The sequence below is a fragment of the Notolabrus celidotus genome, chromosome 18 (genome assembly GCF_009762535.1).
Source record: "Notolabrus celidotus isolate fNotCel1 chromosome 18, fNotCel1.pri, whole genome shotgun sequence".
NCBI lineage: Eukaryota > Metazoa > Chordata > Actinopteri > Labriformes > Labridae > Notolabrus > Notolabrus celidotus.
The window spans coordinates 26338530-26351366 of record NC_048289.1 but is presented as its reverse complement, the minus strand read 5'-3'; the positions used below and the strand labels follow the sequence as shown (position 1 = coordinate 26351366).

General features: G+C 41.7%; 1 protein-coding gene across 1 annotated transcript in view; it reads right to left on the bottom strand.

Annotated features, from left to right (window-relative positions):
* Positions 1-2992: 2992 nt before the first annotated feature.
* LOC117830591 (heparan sulfate glucosamine 3-O-sulfotransferase 3A1-like) overlaps positions 2993-12837 on the bottom strand; it is a 51534-nt gene continuing 41689 nt past the window's right edge. The window contains exon 2 of the mRNA XM_034708797.1: positions 2993-4037. Coding sequence (XP_034564688.1) covers positions 3416-4037 — 622 coding nt within the window. The 3' untranslated portion in view covers positions 2993-3415. The remainder of the gene's footprint in view (positions 4038-12837) is intronic.

The window sequence follows — 12837 nt, the reverse complement described above, 5'->3', positions numbered from 1 at the left end:
ATTGATGTGCACAGTTTTTAAAAATTAGTCTCTGTGATTCTACAGCAGTTACCGTTTCATGTTGATGGATTCTTATCTTCCTGTTGCGTTGGATTTAACATGAAACTGTCCTCATCCAGCTCTCCTTCTTCTCTGAGCTCTGCGGTTCACACACCTTTAAAAATAAACGAGGCAAATGTCACAACTTTGAACCCTGCTGCTATCATCACTACCGCCCATGGTTTAAGTTTCTTGGTAGCGACCAGTAACGTAAAGTTTCTCTTACCTGCTCCACTTGTTACTAGGAATGCTGGACAGGATCCAATGTGAAAATGCCCGTAGCCTGCCGAAACTAGCATTGTAGCCACATTGTTACCACACCTTATGGTCTATGGTGTCAACAAGCAGAAGCAAAATGTGCCGGAACTCTTTTCCACGGATTGATTTGACATGACGTGTTATCAGTTTGCCTCTATTAGTGAAAGTTAATAACCGTAGTCAAGGGGTTGCTGACCAATCAGAATCAAGCATCTTACACAACCAGAAGTTCAGTAAAAGAGCTGGGTAATGATTTAAAATATGATAAAAAACTACCAAAATGATAACGATAGAATCAAGTTACAGGGAGTAGTGAAAAAAAGTGGATATCTTGCTTTTATGTTGTGCATAAATGTGAATTATTCTTATCTCTACTCCATCTTACTAGATAAAAGTAACTACTTTTGGAAAGCCAACCGAGCATAAGTTCTCTGACTTTCCTCTCGTCACCTAAAAAGCTGCTACCTCTCTGTGCCAAGTAGCTGCCAGGAGGCCCAGAATCCGGCTGCCAGATTGCATGCGTCTTTTAAAGTCCTCAGTACATCCTTTGGCGCCGCGCCCTGGAGACTGGGCAGAGCTAAGCAGAGACAATATGCAAAAGGTGTAACAGTGGAGATAGAGGCTGGGAGTAAGGGAGTGCTGTTGTGATGGAGTTGGAATCACAGTGATGATTCAGAAATAAATATACAAAGCCAGGTGTGAATAAAACGTTTACATATAACATCTTTTATTCAAGGAGTGCTTTAAAAATCCCAACAACTTTATGAAAACAGTCAGAACAGCACAATAAGATAGGTAACATTATCCCCAACCCAAACACTCTACAGTATGTTAGGTTCCTTTCTGATTCTTACACCAAAACACTGCAGACTCAGTGTTTGTTGAGGCACGACTGCTTTCGGAGGATGGCTCACGATACAAAAAGACACAAATTAGGAACACAACTCAGCCGCCTTTCTCATGCTCTCCAGGTTTAGAAAGATACACACACACACAGACGCACACACACTCATACACACACACACACACTCTTACACAACGCCTCGAGGCAAGAAAGGCCAGTGACATCAAGTGTATTCAATTCACAAGGAGGCATGTTGAGGAAATTCGAGTCACAGTTTTGGGAGGTCGTTGGAGGTTTTGTTTTCCTCCACCAGAGTCGCTGTTGTTGCTCGAATAACAGTGAGTGCTGTCTTTATCTTTAACTTCATTATCTGAACATGGGGGAACGACCCTTTAAATAACAAACCCAGTGTCCCCACACTAGAAAATACATGTTAGAGACCTGAAATTAAATGAGGATAACATGTTTTTAGTGTTTAATATAAAAGCAACAAAACTCTAAAAGCATGGAGAGAATAACAAAAAACAGAGTTATTCCAAAAACATACATACTGCTTGTGTACTTCCTGAATAAATACATTTAAAAATACATATATTTATCTTTTCATATTCTTTTAGCTAGAAAAAAAGTTAGAATTTGAAAGCAGCTATATGTTTAAAATATGGCATTAAACACTCAAAGTCCCTGGACACACTGTGATTAGACACACCTTCTTAAAGAAGCACTGCATACGATATTTCTGTGTCACAGCCGCGGACTTCAAACTGAGAGAAAACATAACAAACGGCTTCTTGAGATAATGCAGGGAGATATCACACCAATCCTCAACAAGTCAACATGTCTGTGGGAGTAAAAATATCTCCATGATTGTGGATTAGAGGCAGCTACGATGATGAGAAATGTAACAGTGAAATATTGCATATCTGAGGAGGGATTGGGGGGGGGGGGCTCTTTCTCTCCTGTTACAGCCACGTATTGCTTATAGAGGTTACTGCTGAGGGTGAAGTCAGAGGAACACTTTTTGGGGAAAGGAAATCAGATTCTGAGAGTTAAGTCAAATAAAAGAAAAGTTGTGATATTTAAAGCTCCAGTGGGTAACTTTCAGGTTGTGTTGGTTTTGGTGCCCCTTGTTGACAAAGCAATACTTCAGCAAAGCAGTGTTTATTTAATTATAAATAGTCTGCTTCTTAAAACACTCAGATGTATCGCTAATCTTTCCTGTGGGAAATGTTAAAAAAGACAGTTTGGCCATGTGAATCTAATGCCTTTTCTTGACACCTACCCCCCAGCATCGACTTCAGGCATTAAAACTAACCACATCTAAATAATCAATCTTCACCCTGATGGTCTTGTTTGCGTTTTTGGGTCATAAAGAGACATCAGTTTAAATTTCAGTCCATTTGATAACCAGCTAAAATTTCCACACAGGAGCTTTAAAGAAAGAAATCAAAAGTCAGATCCTGATAGAGGTCTTAATATTGTGAGAATAATCAAACACTTAAAAAAGAAATACACAAAAAAGGACTAAATAAATATAAAATATAAATATATAAAGTCTCTGTAAAAAGATTTGAAATATATATATATGCGGTGTGAAGCATTGTGAGTGAAAAATCTAAATTATTATCTAATTTAATGAATTAAGCAACAAAAAATATTTTTAATACAAACAAAATGTTATAATTGTATTAAGCAGAAACGATGTGCAAGTTTTTGCATTGCATTGAAATCATAAATTAAAATATAATGAAATAATAATAATAATATAATAATAAAAAAGTATTTTTTCTTACATTTTCGACTTACAAAAATGCTACTTTTGTTGATCATTTTCAAATCAGAACAATGTCAAATAAAAATAATGATTATATTTATATAGTTAATTTATGTCTGTCGAGCACTGTAGGGTAGGTGTCACATGAGCCCTTTATAAAATACTTTCAACTCAGATATTTATTGGGAATTGCGTGTTGCACCTTTAAAATAAAGATGGATGACATTATAAAGCCATCATTTGTACGGGGCAAGATCAGCAGAGAGATAACTTGTCCTGCTCCACAGGGGGTGCCAAAATCGACACAATCTAAAAGTTGGTCAAAGGAGCTTTAAAGTGAAAAGAATTCAAACAATGCTTAAAAAAAAAGCAACATTTCTGATATATTACAACTTCTCCTTAAATAACTTAACTCTCAAAACCTCTATTTCTCCACTGAAGTGCTCCTCAAACTCCATGGCAGTACTTCTGACTGTTCTCAGTGTCAGACAAAAACACATTCAGTCATCCCAGCCAAAGAAACGCCCTGTCATCTGGTAGAACTTCATGTTGAAGGGCCGGTAGAAGTCCCGTAGCCTCTGCACCACCTCAGGGTCAATGTTCGGGTGGGTCCGCCCTTTGGTTTTGCCCAGGCAGTGGGGCTTGCTGCTGCCCTCGGCCTTCTTGAGGCACGGGAAACCCTTGGTCTGGTTAAAGTAAAAGTGTTTGTCTGTGATGATCCTCTTGAGTCCCAGGAAGTCCTGCACGCGGCCCAGCTCTCCGGCCGGGTCGCTGATTAGCCGCTCGCCGCTCACAAACAGGATCTGCTCCATGGGGAAGTACTGCAGCCAGTTGTCCAGGTGCTTGGCGTAGATGCCGATCTGGATGGCGCTCCATGAGGTGTCGATGAGACCCGTAGTCCTGTTTTTGAAGGTGAGGCTCTCAAAAGAGGGAATGTCAGGCTTCTTAGAGAGAGTCTGAGTGTAGTCTGAGATAGCCCTGGTGACCGGGTCCCTCACGACCACGATCAGCTTGGTGTCCCGGGACATGGCGGAGATCCTGGCTGGAGCCTCCCTGGTCACAAAGTAGCTGGGGGTTTTCTCCATGGTGATCTGGCCTTCCAGGGTTTTCGGCATCAGATCCCTGAGAAGGAAAATAGAAAACAGAGGAAAAAGGAAGTGAGATGTTTGTTTGACTTGCCCCCTGACTTAATCACAGTGAGACCATCACAGTTGTACAACCTCTCTTTGTACAATAAACATTACAAACGGACAAACGCAGGCTAAGTCATCAAACTTAGACTCTAATCAATCCAGAATAACACCGGACGCCTTCAGTTTAGTATCCGTTTATTTGATTCCTATCAGGTATCTTTCTTTTCAGCTGAATTAGCTTCCAAGAGGTGTGACCGAATGTTGATTTGCAGTATTGACGCAGCGTTGGCTCTGGATGTAAAGACATTCTTGTGCTGATAGTATGCAGATGCTACCTCCCTGGTCACATGTTCCTTAATGTAGCCCGGGGGTTGATGAAATCGAGAAGGGGACTCCCCAGGGTCCACTTGAAGAGGGGTATTCTTCAACCGTTAGTCTCACAAGGCACACAAAAAAAGTGTGTCAATCCCTATACCCATACACGGGTGGTACTGGTCATGAAATATTGATATTTGAGCCTCTCAGCATAATTGATCACCTTCTTGTCTTTCACTTTTTGCAACGAGTGGTGGAAGAAAACCAGGAACAGATTGTGATGCTGGAAATCCTCCTGTTTTTGTTCCCTCACTGAGTTGTTTCCATGATTGAGTCAGGATTTATTTAAAACATGATTTCCCAGTGATGAAAGTATTTGCATAAATCGCATCTTGAATATTAACCCGAGCAAAGTTCAACTAAAAAACAACCTGGGCATCAACATTTTTTGGCAAAACCATGTTTGTGTGCTGGAGTCCTTCCTGCCAAGAACTTACAAAAAAAGGATGGGAAACAAGCTAATCCATTCAGCCACGCCACCCTGCTCCTCTCCAGATCCTCTCCTCCTGCTTTCCTTCTGCCCAGCTGCCTTCAGGACAGTGACCTTAAGCAAAGCGGGTAAAAGCAGCCCATGAATGATTAACGCGCCTTCCCTCTGCCATTTAGAGCCTCTGCAGAATACAGCTTTAAAATTCACCAAAGTACAGAATGCAGGCGTCAATTATTCATCTGCTTGGCTGGTGCTGCTTTAAGCGAGGACTGGCGCTGACAAAGTGGCCCAGGCTGCTCCCAGGGTAGACACAGTTTGCCGCCCGTGACAGAACTACTGAGACGCTAAAGAAGGAAGGCCCCTCTGAAATTCCTGAGGACTGAAGAGTGCTCAACTCTCCAATCTGTTGTGTGTGTGTGTGTGTGTGTTTTTTTTTGTAAAAGCTCGTTCAAGCAGTGGCAAGCACTAGCATGTTTGATCAAAGTGCAGCTTCTTCCTACCACAGAGGGACCTTTTTTGATGTGATGGGCACAGTTTTTCTGCCTGGCAGAGACAGGCTGGTAAACAATCATGCTCCGTTTAACTTACACAGATTGAGATGAAACACAGGGCACTAAGAGCTTTGTTTATGACAAGCTTTACATGAAGAGGGCGCGTTGCTGCTGTTTTAAGGATTGCACCGTACAAAACCTCCAAATTAAAAGAGGAAAACTGCATACTTTGTTATATTCTGTATCTTCCGGACGTGCCGGACTCCAGCGGCAACAGCTTCTACTACTCATCTCATCACTATCACCTCTCTCTCTTACTCCCTTCTATCTGTCTTTCCAGACCCAACTCGGTCGAGGCATGATGGCTGTCTAACATGAGTCTGGCTCTGCCTGAGGTTTCTGCCTGTTAAAAGGAAGTTTTTCCTCACCACTGTAACTAGCTAAATACTGTCATGTGCAATGCTCATGATGGATAAGGTGGGGTCAGACTGAGTCTTACCCTGTCTTGAAGTTGGGTCTCTGTTCATAATTTGACATAGAGTGGTCTAGACCTGCTATGTTTGTAAAAGCGTCTTGAGATAACGTTTGTTGTGATTTGGCGCTATACAAATAAAGATTGATTGATTGATTGATTGATTGATGGATTGATCTTTTCTATCTTACATCGTTGGCTTTGGTTGAGTTTGAAACAAACAAAGTTGTTAAAAAATGAAGCCTTGGGGCGCCGTTGGACTAGCAGTCTAAGCTTGTGCCACATGTATGGAGGCTGTAGTCCTCATAGTAGTTGCAGGTTCGACTCCCGACCGCTACCATTTGCTGCACGTCTTCCCCCACTCTCTACTCCCCACATTTCAGGTCTCTCTCCAGCTGTCCTATCTAATAAAGGCAAAAATGCCAAAAAACACAACTTTAAAAAAAAAGAAAAGAAATGAAGCTTAAGTAGAAGTGCTAAAAACTGCAGTTCCTAGAGTGTCCACTTGAGACTGGCTCCAAAGCCAAGGATACCTCATCGACAACCTGTTAAAAAGACCATCTTTACAATTGAACTGGTACAAAAAACGGTGTTGGTCCCATTTCTTTTAGTACACACCGTGCAAAGGGAGGATTTATTGTATTTGTTTTGAAAATGTTAAGGTTATAAGTTAGTCATTATTAAGGGCATGACCTATTTGACTGACAGGCGACCCATTGTAGCTGTTGACAAGGAGGCTAAAGTCCTGCTAGGTCAGCATTTCGAACTTGGTGGTCGCCATCATTGCTGGGGTGCAAAACTCGCAGTAAGCAATGGGTGACGGTCCTTAGACAGCATCCATGTTTAATGCTGTATGTGGTTTAAACACTTAATGACCAACCACCTTTGACTGTCTTTTGAAAATGGGAAGGAATCAAAACCCTCATCCAATCTCTTCTCTTCAATTAGTTAATCCAACCAACTGGACTGCCATCGATTGGTTTTTGGCCATTTGCAAGACCAAATGATGCTTTGGCTTTTTTTGGGAAGTGAAGATATTCTCCATTTCCCAGCCAGTCTCTACTTGGGAGGAGTGTAGATATAAAACATAATCAGTCCATCAATTTATTTTCCAAGTTTCTTTTATCAAGGTGACACCACAGCACCAGAGTTTTGCTTATTGTTACTCCAGGGTTCGAAGTAGCTGCCGGCTGGGCTCAGCATATGACATGAAATAGATCTAAAAGCCTTGAGTCAATACCTTCGGGCCAATGTCAAAACACATCCGTGCTTTGTGGCTGAGCTTTTGCTGTGAATCCTCTTTGTGAGGAATAGATCATGAGGTCAGCTCAAGGGGGACATGCAGGAAGCGGTCGATAAGAGCAAGAGCGGCAACACAGGTGCACTGATGTTCTGACATCCGCCCACAACATTGACCATCACCTGACCTCCACAGTCATCTCAGTGTCTCCAACCTCGCCTACAGTTGTGTAAAGAGGCGCATGGACAAGGCTCCTTTCCTCTCACATTAAGTCCGCCCCATCGCCCCGAGAGTCCAGAGTGAGGCTGTATAATGGCGCTTTGAAAAAACCCAGCGCCATCGGGGACTGCAATGGCTACCAAGCTGACAAGTCAATAATGAAGAACATGGAGACTAATTATTGATTAATGGGGGATTTCAGGCGCTGGCGTGCAGGTAGTCTTCCTGAGCAACTTCCTGTCTTTAGTGGCGACATGCTGATTGGGGACGACTGGACTACTGCAACAGCCCTTATAGAAGTACCACAACTTCATGACGCAAAAGAGAACATTATTGTTTTATGAAAAAGAAAGGAGCCCGTACTAAAGGAAGCATCCATATTTGATGGCGTGTGTCACGCTTGTTCTGTGGTCAAAGCACTCGCAGCGGTGGCGGGTTTGTGCGAGGGCACTCTGGGGGAGACTTTCAGGGTCAGCGAGGTACAGAATGTGGTATGCTGTACAAACAAAGTCGAAGTACGGAAGTTGAGAAGCAGCTCTTTTTTAAAGGTGTATGAAGTAGACCAGGTTAGTCAGTATTCTGATCTTTCTTGAAGTTTATTTTTGGGGTTTTATGCCTTCATTTAGGGGATAGGACAGCAGGCAGAGCAGGGAACTGGGAAGAAAGAGTGGGGAACCACTTGCTGCAAAGGCAGCAGGTCAGAATTGAACATGAGCCACCTGCTTTAGAAACCATCTGCACAAAGGGCTTGTGATTCCACCACTTAATGAAGCTGAGAACCAAAGTTTTCTGATCTTTTTTGGTGAAAAACGCAAAAACAGGACAGAAAAGGCTGAAGTTATATCATTTGTCTCAAAACCATTGAGATCAGCACAACCAGATGTATCTAGGTCTTCTATTTTTAGTTTATTTAATTTCAATCTGGTGTCCATGCTGCACAAGATACATCCATTGCATCTGAATTTTAACAGTTATGTCCTCCCAATGGTTTTTTATCATCTCTTGATGAACCCATTAGATTAAGCACCTTTCTTTGGAGCCATCAAATCCCAACCCTGTAGTCGGCTACTTCCCAAGACCCTTTGTCAAACTGCCATGTTTAAAAGCACATTTCCAATGCTTGCCTTTTCATCTAAAGAGCATCAAGAGAAGTGAAAATATCTGTTAAAAGTCAGAAGTGACGTCTTCAAGTCGGACATTTTAGTGATTTATTTGATCAGAGGTCCGCAAGCCAAATATATTAAAGTCACAGCAATATGAAACAGAGGAAAGAAGAGGTTGTTTTAGTTTGCAGGAACCAAAACTAAACCTGGGACCTGGTTCAGTCTTCTTGGGTAGTGTCCCAGGGTATGACCGTGGGTTCACTTTTCAACACGTTAGCATTCTCTACATAATTGGGTATGTTGAAGTCCAAACAGTCTTTCGTTGGATCTACCTCTCAATTTAAGTAGACCTTTGTTTGTACTGGCTTCTTGAACTTTCTGTCAGTCAACTAGTCAATAAAGTGAGTAATGCACATAAATCTAACACAAGTGAAAAACATTAATGCTCAATTTTTACATTTTTGTTTGGCAGAAGGGGGCCGGGAACACTTGGTTTTTCAGTACAGGAACCACACTGGGTTATTTCTTTCCATTCTGCAGCAGAAGCATGCTGTGTTTCAAATGAAACTTTATTGGTAGGGAAGGTGATGTAACAGATGACAGAACGTCCAGGGCTCTTAATATTTACTGCGCTTCTACATTCTGCTTTGATGTCTTCATCGTGCTGCTAAAATACGACTCCCTCAGCACGGTGATGCATGAAACACAGGCAGCGGGTTTCGCTCATGAAAGAAGACTCAGACCTTAACTGAAGTAAGGAACACGGCGCATGAACTGTAGCTTCGCTCTAAATCAAATTGACTGCTCTGGCATGAACTTTAAGGCGGGAGAGAAAGCAAGAAAGAAAAGTGTAGGATGACTTACAAGTTAAGAACAAAAAAAAACAACTTGTGTACATGACAGAACATAACACATGTTGTAAATGTACGTCATTCCGCTCATATGGAACTAACTGGCTGGTAAAGGGATGCCAGGATTCGTTCAAGCATCTTTATTCCCTATTAAAAATCCAAATCCAGTGTAAACACTAACATGCAGAACATCACTCAATGAGTCCTTTGTAGGGTTGTCCATAAAGTAACCACTCTGGAATAAAGGCCTGACGCTTCACTGCTTTCGTTTCCCTACTGAACTAGTTTATCTCAACTCTGTCCTCATATAGAGGCAGTGACTCATGTCTGCCTGTTACACAAACCCCAAAAAAGCCCGGCTGCACCATAAGGTCTTATTTACTATAAATCGGGTGCACGCATAATATGACAGCTTGACATATGAATTTAGAAGGAGTAAAAAACAAGCAAGTGATCTGCTGTGAATGGGCCTCTCCTGGTGATATTCTTCCAGAAAGCAGCTTGGATCCGAGCCAATGTCTGTCAATTGACAGGAGTTGTAAAGACACAGAGGCAAGTGGGCGAGTGAGAGCAGTCCACTTCTCCCCCGCAAGCCTTTGATTCATTTTTCCTCCTGCAGCAGGGAGCCCTGGCAGACATAACTACACTCCCACAGTGTTCCCCTGCCACTCGCACCAGATAATCATCTTGTAATTGGCTCAATATTTCTGCTGTTTGCAGGCGAAGCAAAGGCCAGCGCCGCTCTTGGTGGCTTGGACTCGCCTGATATTTTCCAGGTCAGTGGATGCTAGCAGAGGTCGGAGGAGAGAGGAGGGAGGGAGGGGTGATTTAGAGTAATGGCTGCTGTGCGGTGAAGGGAAAGCCCACTCCTCCGAGCACGGGGCTTTTGCTGCTCTGCCAACTTTGTGCAACAACACAGTGCTTAACCTGCCCCGGGGGCTGCAAGCGGCAACGGCACATAAAGAGATACAGTGATATACATACGATGAAGGATGTTGGAGCTTTACAGAGTTTACAAAATAGTCTGGGATGCCCGTGGAAACACTAATGATTTACAAAAGTGAAAAATTCTTACACCTTATTCCAGGATGTGGCTCGAATGTTGTCAGCTTGCTTCATAAATTCACCTTAGTCACGTTCACTTGATCTTTTTTTACATTTCTAAACTTGAAGTGTTGAAATATGTCTTCCATAATCATCAGACAACTTGCAGGGCTGTGAAATTATTATTATACAATTGAAAGCTGAGTTTCAATAATTTATCGAGATTAATTGTATTTTAAAATGTTTAAAATTCCGTAACTATTTATTCCTTAACAGTTTTCAAATCCATTTTAAAGATTTAAAGCATTTCTGACCAGCGTCTTGATTTGGGGATCAAAAGAAGGTAGTGAGTTGCTCCCCATTTAGCCAGCACTACACCTAATTTCTTCAATTCAAGTGGTGATTCCCACACTCCAAAATATTGCACTGTTGGGTTTTGTATTGCGGCTGCAGTCTGATTAGCTGCACCTGTATGTTAAGCTAGTAGGTTGTAGCTCAAACTCAAAGAACCTCTGTGATATTTTGATGCCATTTGACACAAAGTGCATATCACTTTTCCCTTGTCTACTGAGCTGTCCGGGAGTTGTAGCGGGAAGCAAGAAGACACTGCGGCTGCTTAACTACTGTGTGCCAGAAGGGACAAAATAGCACCCGGTAAAAATAATGATGTATTAAGTTTGGATTTTTTTTTACACATTCACACTGACAGTCCTTCTTGTTAGACATTGAGCATTATTAGAGCATGTTTTTACCAAGACAAAGCAGGACACTTTCCTTTAATATCAAGGAATATGAAATATGAGAAAATAAATTTGGGTTAGGCATTAAGTCAGAGAGATTAGGGTAAGGGTTAGGTTTAGGGATATATTCCACTGACAAATATCAAGGGTTAGGTTTAGGGACTAAGTCCATGGACAGATAATAAGGGTTAGGGTTTGGGATAAAGTCCACTGACAAATACCAAGGGTTAGGGTTAGGGACTAAGTCCATGGACAAATAATAAGGGTTAGGGTTTGGGATAAAGTCCACTGAAAAATACCAAGGTTTAGGGTTTGGGATAAAGTCCACTGACAAATAGCAAGGGTTAGGTTTAGGGACTAAGTCCACGGACAGATAATAAGGGTTAGGGTTTGGGATAAAGTCCACTGACAAATACCAAGGGTTAGGCTTAGGGACTAAGTCCATGGACAAATAACAAGGGTTAGGGTTAGGCATGAAGTCCGAGTGGTTGAAGTCCCTTCAAAAATTCCTGAAATCCAAGATTATGACCTTAAATTAACATTTCTCCACCAAAAGTCCATAAACATAGATATTATATTAAGATAATATTTAACAGGTCTGCAATAGTGTACAGCACTTAAAGGCATACAATGATGCCAGAGTGTTACAGCCTCTGCTAAATAATCCATACAGCCCATGGAAACACAAGTTAAAGACATAATGACATGTATTCTATTACATGTGATTCTTCTGTTTCATATCAATCACTCTGTGGGATGACTGGAGATCAAACTACCCGTATATGATGGTTTACAGGTGTAAACTTCCCAGGAGCAACAATCCAGATCGAGATAATCATCCGTTTTATGACTGTGACAGGCTCAGTCCTCCAGGATCAGCCCACCTGACCCTTTTTCATGAACTGTGTCACCTTTGCCTGCACACCTGCACTTTACAGCTCTGAATCCTCCCCCCTCATGGACAGTTAAGTACTTCTGTTTCACAGCTAGGCAGCAACTGCATCTAGATTTCAGTACTTCCATGAAGCATCTTATGGCATTAGTATAAATAAGTACAAATGCTACTTCTTATTTTCACTCCTTAGTTCCCTGGTAAGAAGACAGTCATATAGTGAAGTAAAATCACCTTCTGCTGCCCTCAGTGAAATAGAAACTTGAATGTTGACATCTCCTTTGGTTTGAGTTATTACTAGATAACCCTGTTCAAAGCAAAACCTCAAACAGCATCATGTTTTACAATCCTGACCAAACTCTGGCCTCACTTTACTTCAAAATACAAACAGGCTTTTCTTTCATACGTGGCCAGCTCAAACCAACTAAAGAGTAAAAAGGAAAAATAACCACTCCAAGAAAAGTTGAATTATTCATTCTAAATAGGCAGATCTGAAAATCACCTTTTTGTTTTGATGCAGTGCTGGCTGTATTTTTCCTCCCACGTTCAAAGGAGGTTTACAACGCAACATCCAACAGCTTCATGATCCAAATCATTCAACATTAAACCGAAAAGAAGAGCCTGAGTCATATTTTGAAAGAGCACAGAAGCCAGTCATTTTTATTAATGAAGCAAACACATATTCTAAACCAATCTGCAATCTGAATTAAGTGGAAATTATCCAAGGTGGACTCTTGAAGTGAGGAATAAAATCAGAGTGGGAACAGTTTGGGGGGTAGGAAGCAATTTTGACAGACGTACAATTAGAAGATAAGAGGGTCGTCTATTCTTGGAAAACAACATGGGAGGACAGAGTGTTCTGTTTTCCTCTGGGAAATGACAAGATTTTGATAAAGAGCGAGTAGGAGAGGAAAGAAACCCTGCGCTACACA